This window comes from Parus major, chromosome 11 (genome assembly GCF_001522545.3).
Source record: "Parus major isolate Abel chromosome 11, Parus_major1.1, whole genome shotgun sequence".
NCBI lineage: Eukaryota > Metazoa > Chordata > Aves > Passeriformes > Paridae > Parus > Parus major.
The window spans coordinates 6,704,893-6,726,543 of record NC_031780.1 but is presented as its reverse complement, the minus strand read 5'-3'; the positions used below and the strand labels follow the sequence as shown (position 1 = coordinate 6,726,543).

Here is a 21,651-nt window from a genome sequence, read left to right as displayed (position 1 = left end):
CAGACACAGTCTACCCCCAGCAAGCACTATCACACTCCACAGCCAACTCATAAAAATAATTTAAACTTTTAAGAAAATCTCTGTTTTATTGTGTAATGTAGCATTGAAACATCTGAACAAATCAATAACTGGGCTGTACAGGCTGCTGTTCTTTCATTTCTTTGGGTTATAGAGCATCTTGTCAGTACATAAACAACAACCTTTTGCATTATAAATTCTTTCCGAGGCATGCTGGTACAACACAAATTTCTCTTATCAAATGCAGCTAAGTCTAACTTCCAAACATCATGCACAAGAAACTCATCTAGTGACAATGTAAACTCAGCAGAAGGGCAGGTCACAAGTCTTGCTTGCTCACGCTCTGCAGTGCTGCAGGTTTGTGTATGATATTTGGAATGTTCCGTGAGTGTGAGTAATACCAGTTAAGAGGAGAGGACGAAAACAAAAAAAAAGAAAATAAAAAAAAAAAAAAAGGAAAAAAATAAAGGAGGGGAAAAAAAAGAAAATAAAAATAAAAATAAAAGCCTGGGTGCCTCGGAATGGGCAGCTCAGCCAAAGTTGTGCAGTGCTAGCCTGAACATGTCATTGGTGCAAACCCAGGCATCGTTGATGTTCTTTAATAGAAATATCTGGTGGAATCCCATGATAGGATCTTCATCAGCCTGTAGAAAGAAAGGGAGGAAAAAGGTTGAAAACACTGATTTTTTGAGAAATTTATTCCAAAACTCAAGATGAGACAACTCCAAGCTAACATTAACCGTGACATTACATGCTGTAAGATGTGTAGTACCTCAGGAGACACCAATACCACCAGAGGGTCTGTTCTGAGGGGCTCTGCAGACAAACACCCAGGGCCCAGATACACAGAAATCCTGCAATGGCATCTGAAGTTGGGGTTTTGTGGAAGACTTGCTGACACGTCACTCACCACACTGATGGAACATGCCTGCCTCAGTGTTGAATCACAAATCCCTTGCCCAAGAATCAAGCTTAAAAGAAAGTGGTTCAATGTTTAGCTGCTGAACTTTGGGTTGATGGCAGAAGGGAGTTTCTGCAGAGGTTGGTATTGACACATTGCCTGGATGATGCAGGTGGTCTGGGCTTTGAAAGCCTTGCCAGAGCAGGTGCAGCTGGCCAGAAAGTACTTCCCACTTCCACTGGCCAGCAATGGCTGGAAGGGAGCAGAGCATCCACTACAGCTGTGACAATGTGTTCTAAGCACAGGGAATGGCTGCAGCAGTGCCTCCACTCCTGCCTCTGACAATATGTCTGGGTATTTATAATATTACTACAAAAGTAGAAAATAGTATTAGAGGGTAACTAGTACTCCCACCTATAATGTTTATTTACCCATCTTCTCAGACATCATACAGGAATTAAATCCACAAAATAAATGGTTCCCAAATCAATCAGATGGAAATCACACAACAGGATTTAATCTGAAGAGCACATCATAGGACCAACTACAAAACAATCTTCTGATGGTGGCTGTAGTGTGTTCAATTCAGCATTTTTGGAGGATTTTAAGCTTTACTTTTTCAACACATGACTATTCAGCTTCAAAAGGGGGGGGGGCAGACAGAAATTTATAAAAAAGAGCCTTGAAAAGCAGCAGCCAGAGCAGCTCATGAAAAAGGCTGTCACAGCACTGAAAGTTCATTGGCAATTCTCTGCTGCTGTTCAGCGAGAACAAGTGAAAAGTCTGAAGAGAAAAGCAGACTACAGAATAACAAAAAAGACAATTTACTTTAAAAAAGTAATGTTCATGGACTTTGAAACAAGTCAGCTTTGAGGACCAACTTGCAAAGGACATCAGTTATATCACAGAACAGCAAGTCTGCCAGAACACTGGTGGCATCAGGTGCATGGAAAGGAAGCATTCAGATCCAAAAGCCACTGCAAGGATTTCACAGTGACAACCACCTAGGAAGTTAAGTGGTGTACATCAAGTGTAGTTTCAGTAAGTGTATGTTAATTCACAGAGGTAAACCAAAGTAAGCCCTAGACTGGCCCCTCATGAAAGTGATACTGAAATAATGATGTATATTTATTTATTAAACCAGCTGTGAGCTCTAAAGCTATCAAGGCAAGCACAGGGTTAGCAGTTGTTAGGGAAGAACCAAAACCGAGAAGTAAGCAAATGCATAAATAGGCAAAGAACACCCACATATCAAATCCTGCATGCATTTTTTATAAGTTAAAAAAATAAAATGCTACAATAAAATCATAAAAGGACAAGACTGATCCAGCTACAGGACTGTTTCCTACTGAAGAAAGTAAATTGAGTACAACTCTTCAGCTTGCAAAAACATAATGAGAATGGGGAGAACAGGCAAGACAAATTAATATAAAACCACGAAGAACAAAGTGAATGAGGAAACTACTACAGACAGAAATTAAGATGGCAACAAGTAAGGCCAGGAATATGGGCCAGTGTTCAACACATGACTGACTGAATGAGAGAAAAATCCCCAAAGCAAGCCAAGTATTTGAACTTGTCATTACTGATATGAGTATGCTTTAAAATATACCTCTGGAAAGAAAAATACCATCATCAGACAAGTTTAGTATAGGTCTCCTTGATTTCTGATAAGCCTATGTAGGCTCTGTAAAGAGCACTGCAGCTCTTGATGCTTTCACTTAAGGAGAATTTCTTCCTTTCTTAAGAAATTCAGGGCTGGACACACAAAGAAAAACTAGAAGAGAATTCTCCCAAAACACTTGGTGTGGTACAGACAGCAAATTCCCACAATGAAGTCACACATTATAATTTTCTTTATTCCTTTAATGTTATCCTTTCATAACATAGAGGAGTGGTATACTTTAAAAACAAGGCAAATCCTAGACCATATTCAAGCTGAAGTACATATTTTATAGTCCCTTCCCAAATTTTGACTATGTAATATTAGCACATAGCAAAGGGCTCACAGTTCAGTGACTCAAGATGCCCCAGAAAACACAGACTAATCCTATCCCATTTTAGTTTACATCTTCATCACAGCTCAGATAACACCACTAAACTCTGTCCTTACTTTTCACTCCAAATACAGGCATGTCCAACTCAGGATTTGCATTCCAGATGTGAGCCCAGGCTCAAAACACAAAGGGCTTCAGTCTTCCTATAAAACTTCCCTTTTTGTAGTTCAAATTCTTCCATGACATCATTGAATTAAAACAAAAATTAAAGAAGTCCCAGAATCAGACTGGAAGAATCCTCTGATTTCTAGGCCAGCCTTTTGCCCAGCATGAGCACATACTACAAGAGCTCTGCATCACAGAGCCACAGAACAGGCTGGGTTTGTCCACAGAAGGTAAAGGCCCACAAAAGGGACCTTTAGAGATCATCTAATGCAACCCTCTTGTCCTGGGCGGGGACCTCTTTCACTGTATCAGCCACAGCTTTGTCTAGCAGAATCTTCACATTCTTACAGAATAGATGTTTCACAAGGTTTCCAGGCACCACTTCCTGGGGTTTCTGTCTTCCCATGAAAATCTTCCCTTGTGTTCCATCTCTACTTTCCAAGTTATGTTTTCTAACCACTGTCCCTTCTTACACTGTCTGGTACCACTGACAAAGCTCACTTTCAGGTTGTTGGAAGTATTCAATTACTTTTCACTGAGGTTTCAAGCAGATTGCCCTTAGCCACCTCCTCTCCCAGTTCCACAAGCTCTCTCTTTATCTCCCACAGTCTTGGCAGCTTTTTGACCTTTCAGTTTTTCTACATCCTTTCTGACCTGGAGGCTCAAAAGGAAGTCCTCAGCTCACAGAGCAGTGAGTCACATCAGAGTTTGAGATGGAACACTGCTTTGCATTTCAGGTTTAACTACACAACTTTCCTCTTCTTGCCTAGTCAGAGAGGGTTTTACTTCTTCACCAGCACCCCCAGCAATTATTGATTGAACTGCAGGATTGCAACAACCCTTACCTCAAAGGAAAGGCTAATTACTTGAGACTGCAGGTTCTTTCACATGTTAAGCCTTATTTAACAGGCTTTAAGCAATGCTTTAAGTGTTCAGCATGCATTACAAAAATATCCAGTGATTTTAATTGCAAATTTCCTTTTCCTTTTAAGACTAGGAAACACCGCATAACAATTAGTTATTCACAATTAATTCTGCATTGATCACTTCAAAAATCACACTCTGGGGAGAGTCACGGATCTGCCACATGGCTCTGAGAACACACAAGCCATAGCCATGCTTCTCAGCCGAGCTCAAGGGACAGAAGGGCAAGAAGAGAGCACTCCTTACTCAACCAGGACAGCGAGGACTGGAAGACAGGTAAGGCAGAGGGTTAAATGTTGTGGAGGGCTAGCCTGAAGACTTCGTTGGTGCACACCCAAGCACCTTGAAAATTTTTCAACAAAAAGGTTTGGTGGAAGCCTAGAACTTGGTCATCATCTGCCTAAGCATGACAGGAGAAATACATTACTAGGTGAAGTACACTGAAGATACTGGGTGACATTCAGGAGGAACATTGGCAGAGCAGGATCACACCAAAAGGAATTCACTCCTAAAGGCTTAAACTGATGCTTACTCTTCATAGTTGAAGCAAGCAAGCAGCACTCAGACAATGAACAGCAATAAAAACCAACAGGATCAGAATAAGTGGATGTATATTTATTATACCTCTATGAAAGGATAACCCCACCCAAACATTAATACCTATCAGCATCCATTAAAGAGGATCTTTGAAAGCAATTACTGCACTGCTTTAGCCATTGAGTTAGATCCCTGCTAGAGACATTCACCTACTCAGATGCTCTGTTACTCTGCAGCATCTTCTCAAAGAAGCTGCTGTGCCCAGGCCCCTCAGTGCAGGTGTTTATTCTGCTGCAAAAGGTTTGGTTTTTTAAAATTTATTTGTAGTTCATACTGGTATATAAGAATACTACTGGTCTTTAAAGTGCCCTTCCTTGTGCAAAATTCTCTTACAGCTCTCCTTGAGAGCAACATATGCAGGCTGAGCAGCCACACCACTAAGAAGGCAGCTTTAAATAACAGTGAGTATGCAGCTCCACATTTGCCTATTATAGTGCTCCCTGCTCAACTGGAGCTACATGTGAGCCACTTGTTAAAATGCACCAACTGCACCCAGCTGTTCTCAGTTACTGTATTGTACACAGAGCAGCACTGAGATGCAGTAAAATGGCTGTCCACATGTGTGAATTTGCACAAGAAAAAGGCCTTCACTACATATGACAGCCAGGTTCCTTATGCCACAGACTGTTCCTGATATTTCATTTGTCCATCTCTACAAATATTACACAGGGCAGAAGCGTGAAGTTAAAACTTTAAGCTGACTTTGACTTTCTGGACACTTGTTCTGTGAGAAGCAGCACTCCCAGGGATTAAGATGCAATTTTTAAAGCTAAGGTTTGAGACACACAAATGTGAAAAGTGGAAAAACATTTCCTCACCTACTAAAAATTCACAAGCAAGTTGGATTTGATCATGACAGTAGGCATATTTTAACCCAATGTGTTCTCTCCAAAAACCTGGATGCTCTAACACATGATCCCCAAATTATTTCAGCAAGCTGAAATTACTCAGAGGTTAAAAAAAATACATCACAAAATACTACTCCAAGTCATGGTATTTATGGAAAGCTCCCAGACTGCATTTACAATCCCTCCACGTTAATGAATTATGGTTTGAGAAAACCCAATAGCTTTACAGAATCTTTTAGAACTTGGTATCTTGCCACAGGATCCAACACAATCACTGTTGCAAGCTGTGATTTGCTTGATAATTATGCAATAACCTTAAAAACATGACTGTGCAAAACGTGGTGCAGATGTGACTGGCCCAAGAAATTAAGTCAAAAGGTCTTGATCACATCACAGAATTTTGTGCACACCCAAGAGCAAGGCTGAGGAGATCAACATGTCTGTCCTGTAATTCAGTGCTTTCCATGGTCACGTGTGGCTGCTTTTCCACAGAGTGCGTGCAGGTGGGACTGAGCAACAGAAAAGCTGGAATCCAACTTGCAGCTAGGAAGCATGAGCAACTTTAATGAGAGCCAAAGCTGCCTATGTTAGGTTTAGCAGTGGATGCATTACACTGGGCACTGCTCTTCTCAGCTGCCCAGCCCAAAACTAAGAGGACAGCTTAGCAAGCAGATTCAAACATTCAGTCCTATGTCTGCTTAGTAAATAGTAGTGTCAGTGAAAGTTTGAATGCTTTGATACTAGAGGTGCCATCGAGTTAGCAGGAAAAAGAAATCTAAACAGCTATTTTAAAATAAACTGGGTGCAGGTAACTAAATACTGGATGGCATTAGAGGCCTGACTTCACTGCATGGCCAGACCAAATGAATACGATTAGCTACTGCTACATAATTTCAGATTTTTTAAACTCACACCACCCACTGTGAGCAAGTTCTGCCTGCAGCTGACTTTCCATACAGAGTATTTCTTGAAAATTCCAGGACAATGTCTTTCATTCATAAGCAGCTTCATTAACTTACAAGTATGTGGCCCTGGTATATTGGCAGACTGGGTAAGTTTACACAGTTCAGTAGTATCACTCACACAGCAATATGGTCATACTAAGCCTGAAAAATAATCTGATTCTTCACAAGAAGCAGCTGTTTCAACAACAAGTGTTTTGATCTCAGAGGCAACATTTCTATTGCTGAATCAGTTTTGATTACACAGGTACTGGACTGTACTAACACCAGGATTGTATTCTTGTGGCCTGTGACAGTAAAGAAAAAAGTATGGACTCACTGAAGGGTGGTCAGTTAACAAAATGAAGTCTGCTAAATCAGAGCTCAATGCAAACATTACATCAAGGATGTTAAACTAGATGTGCTTAAACTGTCCAAGAACACTGTGACAACGCTTTTAATTGCAACAGAGGACACCAAAACCTTAGTGTGTAAGGGTAAGTGAAATACTGATGCTTCTAGAACCCACATGATATTTTTCTGCACAGTAAAATCCACAATACTTTGCTTGGTAGGACATGACTGTGAAATTACAGGTGGTTAACCTAGAACTAAGTATCTGAAGGAAGGAGCATTTCTTGACATTCTTGAACATGAGAGAAACAATATCCCAATGCAAGCTTCCCCTGTTCCTTCCCCACCCATAAGTGCATTTACATGTATTCAGAAATCAGATGATTTAGAATCCTGCAAAAATTGAAGACATAAGCACTCATTAACCTGTAATGGAAAAAGTTTACCTTAAGCTGTCCCACTACCATACTGAGTATACAGCTATCAGGTGTAGGTTGGTGGTCTTGTGCTGTGATGCTGTGTTGTATTTTTTGGAAAGGGAGGCTCTGCAATGAAAAGAAATCAAAATAAGGAGATGTACAGTAATTGAACTGTTTAACTTACAAAACAAAGATTGAGCAAATCCAATGTTATGAAGTGTTAGACTACTGTGGCAGTACTGCACAGAGAACTGTTGCAAATGAGGGCACTACTCATGTGGGGTAAATTTTAGCAGGTGTGTTTTTCAAACACCAAAAGAGGAAATAATGTCACCATACACAGTAAATGGTACCTTTTCCTACTCAAATTGCACTGCCTGAAGGACAAGAAGATCATCTGTAAGCTCAAAGTCCTTATGATGAAGGAACAAACCTCTGCTCTGAACTGTGTTGAAAGATTTTATCATTTAATACTTGAGGTTTACCAGCAACTCTGAACTTGCTTCTTTGTTAAAGTGGCTATGAATGGAAAGGTAAAGTGGATGAAATCTTCAAGACTTGAAATCCACATATCCACCCTTTCCCTTTTTAATTCCCTTGACACTCAGGCAGCCAATGTCAGTATGTCTGGAGGTATGTGTGCAAGGAACACACCTTGAGGAACACCAGGCATCTGAGAGTAATTCCTGTCTTTCAACTTAGACCACATTCACATTCCAACATGGACAATTCCAAGCAGTGAACGTGAAATATCTGGGAGATCTCAGAGTCCTGACACACAAATGCAGTTTTGGGACTGCTCTCCCAAAAGCTGCACTACTGCTAGGTGCTTTAGTGGCAGTTCAGCATGGATGGAGCTCTGGGTGACCATGTGGGAGATACTCAAAAGTCCAGGAAATGCACAGTGGCCATTCAAACCTCAGGTGGCACTTGGATGCCTTTGCTGCATCTCCCTGATTTGGAAACAGGTTGACACAGATCCAAATGCATACTTCAACAAGTTCTGCATGTCCCTCTAGTGGAAGGAGCCTCAAAGACTTCCAAGGCCCAGGTAGAGACATGAGTCCTGCTATAATGGATATGAAGTACAGTCTTGGCTCTACAAGCCTAAGGCTCTAGGAAAAATTCCAGGAAGCTAAATCCTTGGATAACAGAGAACACAGAAACTGTGGAAGGATCAGGACCTGAGGAAGCAAACAAAGAATGGGGAACAGCCCTCTAATCAGAGGGACACTATTCAAGAACAGCCTTTAATAAAGCCTGCAGTGTTTCCTCTTGGCTGGGAGTGCAATCCCAACCAACTTCAAAGTGCAAAGTGAACCAACTGCTTTGTAGTATGGAATAGACGTTTAGTAACAACACAAATCCAAAGCCTTCTCTTCTGAATGACCAGCAGACTATTTTCCAGGGACACCATCCCAAACTTCAATGTGCAAAATGCCCACACAGCCTGCACAAGCACAGACTGGGAAGTTCCTTTGACAAAAGGGTCTCCCAAAGTGTAGTTCTACCTCAGCACAACAGCTTCTTGTTGAAGAAGTCCTGCAAAAAGATTCTCTTGAAAGGCAGATGAAGGGGAATGAATGCAATTGTGTCCAGGGAGGAAGGAAAGGCTTCAGAATCAAGAGCTCTGCAAAATGGTGGCAAAAAAGAACTACAGACAAGGCTGGGTAAGATACTGGCTGTTTCAAATATCTGATTCCACAGGACAAGAGGAAAAGGCCTCAAGCTGCATCAGAGGAGGTTCAGGTTAGATATCAGGAAGAATTCCTTGACTGGAAAGGTTAGGCATTGGAATGGTCTGCCCAGGGAAGTGGTGGAATCAGCATCCCTGCAAGTGCTCAAGGAACAACTGGACAAGGCACTTAGCACTGTGGTTTAGTTAACAAGGTGGTGTTCAGTCAAAGGTTGGACTTGATCTTGGACACCTTTTCCAACTTTAAAGATTATATGACTGTCCTCTTCAGAGGAAAGGACCCCAAACAGCTGGCCAGCCTAGTGAGCTACTTGTGTGATGCACTGGGAGAAATCCCACTGGAAAGAGTAGGGGTGTAGGTGACAGGAAAGATTACTGATTTTAGGATAGGCAGAGCCTACCCTAAAAGGATAGCTGTTCATAGACATCCATCTGTACTGGAGTGAAGAATTTTGTGGTATGAAAAGTACAACAGAAATGTCTAAAAAGCATGGAGCCACACAACAAGCAAGGTTTTTACCACCCCCTAACATTAGAGATTGACTGGTCTTTCACTATGAAAACTATGGAATCTCCTTAAAGTCAGGTAAGGGAAATTAGGCAAGAATAAAGTTGAGTTGCATAAACTCACTGCTGGCAGCAAGAATACCTGTCTCAGCTTCCTTGGTCCATTATGTTCATAGAACTACGTAATTATTATCTCAAATGCTCAATGTAAATCAGGCTGCTCCTAATTAGCACAGGCACACTATGTGAAAGAAGTCCAGTATCAATTAGGACAGAAGGAACAAGTGTCAATTCCCACGTTGTATCGAGGTACAGATGTGCCAGGCCTGCAGAGCAATGCCCATACAACCTTGCCATACTATATTAGCAGATTGAAAAGGTGCCATACCATTGCTGTCACACAGCAAATAATTTGATCTAAAAGAAAATGCCACCTCTTTGTGCTTATATCAGTTCACCAGCCAGGCACTAAAGGACACAAGACCACAGAGGTGTGAACAAATTTCAGTGTCAAACTTTTAGGGATGTGCTGAACTGACTAAGCAGCTCCAGAAGCAGAGTAGGTGAGCACATGAAGCTGACACAGCAAACAGAGCCCAGGCAGCTCAGTGCTGAAAGAGGAATGCTGAACGACATTAGAGTCACTGTAAGCTGATACAGCCCATAACGAGCCGTGGCAGTGGAAGGGCACAGAGAAACTTCAGTGCATTTCCTCTTTACTTTAAGCAGATGGATACAAGCCAGAAAAAATTTCCCTAAAGCAGAGTAGTGTGTCTTCACTCACCAATTATGACTGCAGCAGGCACATAAATCCAGAAAGGCCACCTTGCACCAGAGGTAGGGAAGGTAAAGATGAGCTATGTCACAGTAGGAAAGGGGCTAGATCTGCCCTGGGCTGAACCCCAGGCAGCAATCAGACACTGTGGCCAAGCACATGCTTGGCTGGTTGGATATCTAAGTGGCTGCAAGCCCAAAAGTCTAAAGAACACTGAGTACACAAACAAGCAATCCTGGAGCTTGGGTATCTTCTCACCTACAAGCAAGCAGTTGCTGCTGTTTCTGAGATGTGCAGCCTTCTCAAAGGCAACACAAGTACCTGAAGCACAGACCTGAGGGCAAACCTCAGTCTTTCAGTTAAAGATGTCTTAGGCAAAAGAAGCAATTCCAAAACACAGGAGAAGTAGCTGTGCAATAAGCCAAGCGTCAAGTTACAATTCTTTTTCTTTTCAATGTGTAATAAAAATGTCTGAAATACCATATCACAGCAGACTGTCAGGTGACCTAAAAAGCTTGTCCTCTGCATGTCTTGCAAGAGAAACGAACTTTCTAGTCTCATGACAGCTTGCAAGTACCCCAGTTTTATAACAGAAGCATGGATTTACTCAATAAGATAAAAAATCTTTTAGTTTAACTAAACAAACATGGAATTCCAGGGTCCTCTCACCTGCTGAAGAGGAAACATGTTTCAAAGTCCTGAACCATACCTGCTCATATCTGAACTGCTGACAAATCTGCATTGAGGATAAGTCAGCTTCTCCACTATAGAACTTATTTGCAGTTTACGTATCAGAAAACAAGTTGTTCCTTGCTGTAATGTGTCTAGCCTTTATCACAGACAGATCCAAGTAACAGGTTTGCTATTGCTTCTTCCTTGGCATGCCTTAAAAGAGCAAAGGCACCTTTCACTCCTCTAGATCAGAGGCAGCTTATGCATTAGACCTTTTAAAAAAAATAAATCAATAATGTCAAATACAATTGCAGTCACAAAATAACCTTGCAAACTATGGAGTCAATTAACATTCCACTATTAGAGCCATCAGTGGAATAACCCACTACACAGCAGTAATTAATAACATTTCTTGAAGACCTAAGCTGAAAGCATGAGGTCAAGATTTTTGAACTGCTTAAGTCTAACTCAAATTTTCAGAAGCAATTATCTTCTAGTCTTCATAACTGTTTCCCAAAACATTCAGTAAGGATTACAAACTTACAGTGAGTTTTTCAACAATGGCTGCTTTGCCCTGGAACTGCTGTCCTTCCCACGTAAGGCATGATGCATCAATCTGGAGGAAAAAGAAAAATGTCATTAACTCAAGTAACCCTTAAGCAATCCTGTTAAGAGACTTTGTTTATTTAGCAAAAATCCTCAGAATCCAGCTATTTGAAAACTACCTCAAAGGGACATAGAAAAAAACTAGCAAAATCCATTGAAAAAATTTGGAATGATCAACTAAAAATTAAGTAGATTACATTTCATTATCATAAGTCTACCAGCAAAAATAGTTCCTGCCTATGAACAAAAGTTCAGAAGAAAATCTAAAGGATAAAACAAATAAAAATTATACAGACACAAAGTCAAGCATGTGGAAAGAGAAAAATATATGAAGAAAACTGACAACATGGGTTACACCAACAGGATAGTGCTCCAACTCCCCTAATTCAAGCAATTCAAAAGTGATTGGCCACATCCCTACCTGGAATATGACAGAAGTCTTGGAATACACCACTAAAGATAAACTGAATCTTGTGGTGGAAGTAGCAGTACAGGAATACAAACCAAATCTAAGAGCTCCCTGCATGCTATAAATTTTTTTTTGCTCCCCTGGGGTTTCTGAAGGGAAAAAGCTCATCATTAAAAGCCCATTTCTATAGAATCTCCTCAAATTTAGACAATTGTGACCTCACAAGCTACACAAAAAAAGGGTGGTCCCATTCCCCACAGTTCAGGAATTCCACAAAACAACACACATCAGTGACTTGCATAATAGTTCTCCCAATGACATGTGAACAGGACTCTTCATTGAATGATGGAAGGCAGAAAGACCCTAAGGGTGAAATAAAGCCAGGAGCTCACTGTGTGGAAGGCCCTATCTCCAGAAATTTAAATTAGTTGGTACTTACCATCATTTTGAGGACTGAATGTATTTTGGGAATAAAATACAAACTAATAAGAGCCTTCATATTTAGAGCTGTGGTTAGAACAAAAACTGCTTGATTTTCTTCCTCTCTAGGCTCTGTACAGAGATTCTTGGGAAAAGTAAACCAACAATCTGGCAAGTACACAACAATCCCAAGAGCAAATGGTATCAGTGCTGCTGGATATTGCTGAAGTGTAAGAAGGTGTCAGAGGGTGTTGAACCGTTTCAGGCCTCAAGAGCTTGCTGGAACTTCACACAGCTAATCCAGCAGATGAAAAATCAGCCAGAAAAACAGGATATGCTGCTAGAAGACTTGTCAGCCTTGAATGTCTTGCTGCAACTCCTCAGCCACCCAGCAGCAATCCTCACCATCAGCAATCAACTCCACACACAGAGCACTCTGCATGATCTGCAGGAATCTTCCTCCAAAACTAAAAGCTGATGTGCCCTGGGTTTGTTAGTTACAGTTTTTAATTCTAGTATCCAAGTCTACTTCACCCCAAATAAGATGCAAAGCTAAAAACCTAATATTTGAGGAAATTTAAACTAAATTTACATCCATTTAACATGTTATTCTACATGTTTAAACTGGATTTAAAACCATAAATTTATTTTAATGTTCAGAGGATTAATATAGCATGAGATCCAAGAAACACCTGCAAGAACTGCTAAACACAAGGCAGGATTTAAATTACATCCCACTTGAAGAAGGATCCAAGCAAATCCATGCCTGTAAATTAATGGCAAACTAAGACTAGAATGTTTGCTTTTACAGAGCATTTCATCACAGGATTATCATCAAACCTCTCCAAAACAAATCGCTGCCTACAGCTAAACAGGGCTTTTGTGATACTGACTCCCTATAAGACAAACAAAGCTCAAAACAGAAGTGAAACATAAAAGAAAAGCAATAAATAAAAGTGAGTGTGATTGCACTGACTGGCATTCTGGAGTCAGGATAAAGCCCACTATCCCACCCTGTGTATTGTCACACATCAAAACAGGGAATCCCAGACAATGGGACAGAGCCCCAGCTCCCTTTCTCTGGATACTTACATATATTGCTCCTAACTGAGTCCTGTCTGCATCAAAAAGTTGGTAGTAATGTTGTACAAAGCTGGATCCAATCTGCTCCCAGATAGGCTTGTCTCCCATTCTGAATCCTCAACCAGAGCCAGTGACTGTAAAAGAAATAAAATCATCACAAAGATCACAGGAATAAGTGTAACACTTGAGTATCACATCATCGAGAAACACAGGTCCTCTTAACTGGCCTGAATTTTTCTTTGGGATAAGTAGGACAAACTCACCTCTGTATCCTAGACTTGTAAATAAAAGTCTTGGATACTGAATGGTTTGATTTCTAATTATAGATTTGGTTTGTAGTACTGTTTCAGTGTGAGGTCACATCTCATGTACAAAAGTGGAGAACAAGAACAAAACTAAGTGTTACCATCTTGTCTTCACATATTTCAGAAGTTACACCATCTGAACAAGCTGGCAAGTGCTCGCTGTTTCAACTTGATCTCATTTACCATAAACAACTGACCTGTTAACATGGATTGTCTGCAAGTGGCTTACACCAAATGATTCATGCATTTAGCTCCTCAGGTATTTCACCATCCACAGGTGATTCTAAGAGTGTCCTGTCAGTGGCACATAACAACAATTAATCCACTAGCTCTTTGTTTAACACAAGCTTACTGCCCATCCTCTTCTATCCTGTCAGTGAGGCTGAAGTAGACTCAATGTTTATCTTTGAGCCAGTAATAACTTCAAAATACAAACCATGATTTTTCACAGTGGTGAGAATCTGCAGTTCCTAGTGAAGGTGCTGAAGGTATCCCACACTTCTGAAGACAAGTCCTTCTATTCCAGAGGGATTAAGCATAGAGCATGCACATCAGTCTTAATAGGCCCAAGCTGATGGCTTTATCACAACATTACATTTTTCAAGAAAGCAAATTAATTTTTATTTATCCTGATCTCTCTCTGAAAGTCTGAAGAATTGTGCTAAAATTCAAAACAAAAATGTTGCACTCAAACCCACTATGCTATATTTTAAGACCTGAGTTCACTTCAAGCAAATTATACTTGCTTAACATCTAGATCTGTCAGCCACTAGTCTCTTTTTGCAATCCCTGTCCAGGAACCTTGAAGTTACAGGTTTAAATTGCACTGCAAGCCTGGAAGAGTAGGAAATTCTGTTTTAGGACACAGGATGTAATAGTAATTTTGCATTCCTTTACCAGTCAATTACTCACACACCCATATAAGATTTGACAAATTCATAATAAAAGCAAAACACGCATTCCCAAGGTCTCCACAAAGGGTACTCCCAGGCCCAGCTTTCTGTGCACTGTTGGGCAAGAAAACTCTTCATATTTTAGGCCTTTGGCTATCTGAGCTTTGCTCATACAAATGGGAACAGAAATGGGTTTAGACTCTAGGTTGGAAGTTTTAAGGTCATAGAAATTTGTCCAGACTTACAGAAGAGCAAATCTCTCTTATCGGATCAGTGACCTAACAGCAGATCACATCTGTGTTTTCAGGGTAGTAAATTCAACTATCAAGAACAACTGCTATCACAGCTTTAAACATCCTTATTTCACAATCAGATACCTAGGCAGTATAGTCAACATCAAACTCACCAAACCTGCAGACTAACATAAAAATTCAAAACCTTGTTGCCACACCACTACAGTTTCAACTGCTCCAAAAAGATCTACAATCTGGTGTTAGTCACCATCATGAGCACTCCACTGATACTTGCAGTACATACCTCAGTCTGGAGGAGTTTACCCTGTGTGGTCACTCCTCTGGGAAAACACATTGCAAATTAAAAAAGACACCCAAGTACAATAGATTAAAAAAAACCCAAACCAACCCCACACTCACCTCCCAGACAACTTAAATCTAGTTCTTTACAAGTGAAAAGGTTGTATTGATTGCACATCTGTAATTGCTGCATACAGCCTAACCAGCTGATCCAGAAATCAAGTAACTTCAGCTTGTATTAGAGGATTTTGTGTTGAAGAAAAAACACCCTAAAAACATGGCACCAACTCCCTGGAAATTCTACTGAGTGATGCCCACCCTGCTGAGAAGTAGAACTCATGTCATATTTGGAAACCAGAAGGACTTAAGTTGATGCTTGCAGTTTCCACTCCAGACCTGTGGGTACCTAGAAGTGTGTAGTTTGGGATGGCTGCAGTGGAGCCAACAATCAGCACACATGAAAATCACGTTGATGCACTTTTTATGGAGCATCATAGCTTCAACTTTCAACATACAAAGTTACATCACTATCAGATATTCCTAAACATTTAAAGGCAAATCTAATTGACAGTATTTATGCCCAGCAGTCACACATCTAACACTGAACTGAAGTAAAGGACAACAAAATAACCACCAGCTTATTCTTCTGAAGTGAAAGCAAGTCAGGTATTGACATATTAAACTTTCCCACATACAAGATGTGCATTCACCCTTAACAGCTCCCTGTACCATCATACAAACTCAAGATTAAGCTGTACGCCAGCACTGCACCTCATTTAGTCCCTCAAGGCACAACAGCCTCACTCAAGCACCAGATGCCTTCTGTTCCATCTTGAAACTGTGAGAAAGCCTTAGAGACTGCAAGGAATGAAGGCATTCTTATTTTAAATATAGAAAGTAGAATTATGGCTTCTAGATCTAAAAATTAGTACGTTAGGTTGCTATCTCCTCCTAAAATAAGTATTTGTATTTTGATCAGTAAAATACTGTTAAATAAATAAAAAAGAGCACAAATTTGACTAGTTGTAATGTTGATTTTATCAGAAATGAGAACAAGCTAAAAATAAAATGAGGTTGAAATTAATGATCCTTGACTAATTTTTTTTTGTTTGCTACAACCTTACTGTCTTTCCTGTGCCATTCATATATGGTTTTGCTGACCACCCATTCCTCCTGGAAAGGTTTATTTTCCTTTTCTGATTTGTCACCTTTTCTTCCATGCTGTTTTCTGCCTGTCATTACAGTTGTAAGAAGCTTAGAGATGTACCTAAAGAAAGAACAAGATGGGAATGATCTGTGTCATCAACCCCAGTTCCTTTCAGTGAGACACAACCCATGTAAGACTCTATTGATACAGTTATCAGTACAGTATTTTAATGAGATAAATACAATACAAAAGGCTTTAAGATCTATTGCAAATGAGGAAAACAGGTTCTGATGTTGTAAACACTAGGGCAACACAGAGCCATCCAGCCAAATCCATCAATGCTTCATTCAAATCTGTCCATGGGTACAGAAACAAGAATATTCACTTAACATAATGCCAAATAAAAGAAGTCTCAATAAACTAGGAAGCTCCTATGATGTGGCACACCTGTCCTTTCAAAGGCACCTGCTCAAAGTTACTATTGTGTAAGTGCATTACTGGATATTCCACCTTAATTCTCCTTTAATGGAAAAGGAGATAATTTCCTTAAGCTAATTATTTTCCCTGCCTTTGTCACTTCAAACCAAAGCTACCTCCTCACATCCACTTAAGAACCTCAGGGACCATTTGATTAACATTTTCTTCACAAAAGCACAGCGGTAAAGCAGAGCTACCAGCACATAGTGTAACACTAAATTCACATTATTCACTCTATTTCTTGGAATCTGCTTATACTAGAGATTTTATCCCCACCCCAAACACCACCCAGCAGTCTGTGCTGAAGCAGAAACCCGATACAGTGCACAAAAGCTGCAACTCCCAGCAACTCTGTCTTCAACAGGTATATGCTGACACTACTGAACTTAAGTGCTTCTCTGCAGGCACCTTCTGCAGTGACACCAAAATAAAATTCTCCAATACCTTTGCCAGGCTGCACACTGATGTGTCAAGAGTAAATTCCATCCCTCTATATATCTCTCACCACAATCCCTATCTCATCCTGCAAGGTCCCAGGGCATCCCTGGTGATTGCTTTGCCTCCATCTGCTTTGGCACATGGCAGAGTGCACCAAGAGCAGGACAAGCTGCAGGACCAAGCAAGAAGAAGCACTGAGGAGAAAGCTGCACCCGTAAGACAGAGAAGACCTAGAAGAGAACAAAGCCTCCACATGAGCTGCAAGTGACCTTGAGTAAAAAACTAGGGTTACATGGCCTCAGCAGACTTCTTTATCCACAAAATCCAAAAATACAGAATCTTTTCCATTGCTTGTCCCAGCTTTGGTGTCTCTGTCTACACTCACCCCTCTTCCATCCCTCCTGCTTTGTCTCTGGGTGTGAGATTAGCACGAGCACAACACCACTGCCCATAACTCCTAAGGGGAACTCAGTCCTTACAAGACTCATTTCTGGCCCTGGTCTCGATGAAACCTCCTCCTACAGCTTCCTTCACAAGCTATAAAACACATGATTCTCTGTCAGTTTGCTACAGCACAAAGTCCATCTTTCTGCTCGTGTGGCACCACCACAGCTACTTAGAGGGGTAGCTTGAGGAAAAGTCACTTTTTTACTTGGAAAAACAAGACTTATAAAGAGATTGCCTTCTCTGAAGCACATAAGTGCCAGTGACATTTGGACCAGGTGAGCTACTGTCACAGCTCTGCAGTACGGAAAAAGAACAAAAAGTTGCTTCAGCCAGCATTTATGCTTCACCACATTATCAGACCTGGACACATGTAAACTTGCTGCTACCAATTAAAAAGATGAAGTCATTCTGAACTGGAACAAGATAGACCTGCAGTTCTAAAAGAATACTATATTTCCTGAAAAAGTCAACAAAAACTAGCACAAGTGATAGTAAAATACAAATTGCTAAAGAAAAACAGAGGTGGCCGGCCAGGGTTTGCCACATTTAAAAAGCAAGCTGTATTCAAAGAACCAATGAACAACCACCACAGGCAAAGAAAGTCTGTAAAGTCTTTCTGGTCTGCGAAACACTAAGAAAAAACCCACTGAATTTAAAGAGGAAAAATCTCAAACCAATACATTCTAATGCTAGTGGAGAAAATTATCCTCTATTACCTTCTAATCAGTTATGATTATATTTATTCCACAAGTAATCTCAGCATATATAAACCACGCTCCCAGGATAGTAAAGCCAGCCCAAGATACCACCAAAATTAAACTCTCTTAAGACTGAATTCAAGCTTGTTTTCTGGAAGATTTGAGAATCAGTGCAACAAAATAATACCAACACCGCCCTTAAATCTGTGCTGCTGGTCCAGTGAATCCACAGCAAGCAGGGTTTGGACCACCAGTTGCTGCACCCTTCATTACTGATTAACAGGAGAAAATAAGGACAATGAAAGCACTCTAAGCTTTTTCAGTTCCTGATACTCTTGCAATTTCTACCATACAGGTATTTTAGATCGCTCAGATTAGATAGTCAGCAGTCTTTAGACTGGTAAGTAAAGCGGCAAACAGTTTTATGCTATTTTTTCCTTCAATTGGTTTTCTTCTGCCACTAAAACTTGCACAGACAGGAGTGTCTCCAGTGTGCACTTTCTAGGAACACAAAAGAACCAGTATCACAGGACCAGCTAATCTTCTTTCAAATAGGTCATCTCTTCAACTCCACCACAACCACTAGATAACAGATCATCCTCCTTTAGCAAAGGATACACTCCCAACAGAGAAACTATTATCACAGAATAATGCAGGTTTGCAAGGGACCTCCTCCAGCTCAAAATAGGAGGACAAACCTGTTCCACCGCCTGACTGCCCTCATACAGAGGGCAGCTGTCCCGTGTCCTACTCCAATCCCATCTGTTCCAGTTATGTCCCTTGTGTCCTGCCCTGCCATGAGGTACCCTGAGAAAAGCCTGGCTCCATTCTCCTGATAATGGCCTGACAGAGACTGGAGACTGTGATTAAGCCCTGCTCAAACCTTTCCTAGACTAAACAAGCCCAGCCCATGCACAGTAACACAGGAACTTACTGAGGGGCATCATGCCTCGTCAGCCATTTATCTTCAACACTCTGCATGTCTGATGGTAAATGCCAATTCAGCGATCAATCTTTCTCCATTTGAAAACCCATAAAATTTCCAGTTGAGGGCCAAATTTGTGCATTCAGAGACAGAAGGAAAGAAATGTTTCTCTGACGTATTTTCACAATTATCTCCACAGCAGTTGATTGATCCATAGAGGGGAACCCACTGTGAACTACAGCTCAAGGCCAATCAGAAACCATTGACTTCAGAGACGTCCACCAAGTAATTGCCGTGGACTGCTCTGTGCAAGAAATTACATTATCCTAAATATGCTTTCAGAGCTAAAAATAATTAAGTCTAGATACGTGAACAGTGAAAGGATGCAAAGGGAGAAAGGGGAAGACGACAAGGTCCAGACTATTTCCTTCTGGAAAATGCATTTACTTTCCCCTTCTTAGTCTTTTTATTCCTTTACTCCAACTTTGCTAGAACAAATTAATGAGGGAATTACGCCAAACTGAATTACCTCCTTTTTTTGTTAGAAATGTCTGCAACCGTAATGCCACTAGTACACAAAGCATCTGAGGAAGACTCTGGGAAAGCTTTCACTGTGCCTGCAGCTTGATGCTCATCCCAACTACAACCTAACAACCCAAGAGAGCCACACAGATTCAGTCAGGATGATTTTCAAATATACAGTCATATATTACACATAACTGCAGAGGAGGACATAATGTTTCATTGTTAAGCAAAAGCCACATTGCTACACAACTGCTTTTTTTTTCCAGAGGATTCTCCATGCAAGCCAAAAAATGAATTCAAGTTTGTTAGGCTGAAGCCACATTTCCTTTCCCCAAAATGAATGCAGGACTGCTCAGTTTAAAAAAAAAAACAGGGGAGGCACTGGGAAACTGCAGGGGAGAATTGCTACACCCAGTTTTTCTTTACCTTATAGACACAGTAACAAAACATTTAATGGCTAAACTTGCCACAATATCTAAGAGTTTCAAAACAACCTAAAAGAATTATACTTGCAATGTTACCAGCTATCAGTATATACTGCATGCCTAAATCTACCATTTTACTTTCACTAACTAAATGATCCTCTTATTAACCGGGACAAAAGAAATCCCAGAAGAGAGAACTACAGAAATTTGTTACCATTTGCATTTTTCTAAAGACTTGAACAAACACAGATGTTAAGCAAATATATTTCAAATCATCTAACAAATAACTTGCAACCTTTTAGACAAATAATAACTAGGGGCCCAGTGGGAAAATAGTCCAAAAGTGAGCCAAAATATCACCTCACTTCAAACGAGATCAGGCATTTTACTATATACAGTAATTTTGCTACATCTAGGTAGAAGGTCTGTGAAATGCTTTTTTTTTTTTTTTTTGTGTTGCTGTTAAAAGAAAACTTAAAAGTCACTACCACAAATATAGAAATCACTGCTTGAACACAACTTCTCAAGAAGGCAAGAGTACTAACTTGAGACAGCAGCTGATTAAGGAATCAGAATTCACTTTCAAGTAATGTTTCGGCAACCAATTCCTATTCAAGCATTTACCTGATTGTTGTTTTTTTTTTTTCCCAATTCAACTGCAATACAGTATGTCCAACTCTAAGATACATTTACATTAGAAATTATGGACTGAATGAGCTAAGTTATTATGAGCTAAATTATTATAAATTATTATTACTAAAATGAGCTGAATTATTATTTCAGTCTGCCTCAGACTGGAAGTTCAATTTGAATTGCAAGAACAGACTTTTGGGGATTTAAGTTACCTTCAGAAAGCTATCTCACATTAACTGAATGTAACATACACTCCTTGCTATTGCACACCTTTGCAGGTTTTGATTGTTTTCAGAGCTGAAAGGTGACAACAGACAAAGAAGGGAAGAAAAAAAAAATCTCTCTTGCAGATCATACTGGAAAATGGTAACTCAGAGTAGAAAACTACATTGCTGCAGCAGATCACTGAGCACATGCACTTTGCTAGTTTCACTCCAAGGAAGCATGAACCTTTCACGTTCAATGTGTCAAAGTGATTCAACAATGTCAGGTAACTTCGGTCCTCACAACCTTCTGGCAAGACAGAAAACAGCAAGAACATCAAAACCGAGTACATCTTCTGCCCTGCACAAATCACCTCCTCGCGGCTCCCGGTTCACTCACTTTACTCTCCTCCCTGCACTACCGAGCCGTGGTAAAGCAAGACAGAAGCACCGACGGGCACCAGGCCCAGGAGAAGCCTCGGTGCCCCTGAGGGTCGCGGCGGCAGCGCCGGGGCCCGTCTGGGCGGTAGCGGAGACAGCACGTCCGGGGAGTGCCGGGGGCTGCCGGCGGGGCGAGGCGAGGCACAGCCCGCACCTCCCCGCTACCCCCCGGCCCCGCCGGAGCGATCTGCCCCCGAGCCTCCGGGCCGAGCTCGCCCCTACCGAGGCC

At 40.8% G+C, this 21,651-nt stretch overlaps 1 protein-coding gene across 2 annotated transcripts in view; it reads right to left on the bottom strand.

Annotated features, from left to right (window-relative positions):
* Positions 1 to 56: 56 nt before the first annotated feature.
* The window catches only part of NUTF2 (nuclear transport factor 2), a 22,028-nt gene continuing 433 nt past the window's right edge, over positions 57 to 21,651 (bottom strand). Inside the window, exons 1-5 of one of the 2 annotated variants that reach the window (XM_015639705.3) lie at positions 14,074 to 16,930; positions 13,342 to 13,466; positions 11,359 to 11,430; positions 7,192 to 7,290; positions 57 to 662 (exon numbers count right to left, since the gene is read on the bottom strand). In XM_015639705.3, coding sequence (XP_015495191.1) covers positions 549 to 662; positions 7,192 to 7,290; positions 11,359 to 11,430; positions 13,342 to 13,440 — 384 coding nt within the window. In that variant the 5' untranslated portion in view covers positions 13,441 to 13,466; positions 14,074 to 16,930 and the 3' untranslated portion in view covers positions 57 to 548. Of the gene's footprint in view, positions 663 to 7,191; positions 7,291 to 11,358; positions 11,431 to 13,341; positions 13,467 to 14,073; positions 16,931 to 21,651 lie in introns of those variants that run through there. The other variant, XM_015639704.3, reaches the window with a different exon arrangement.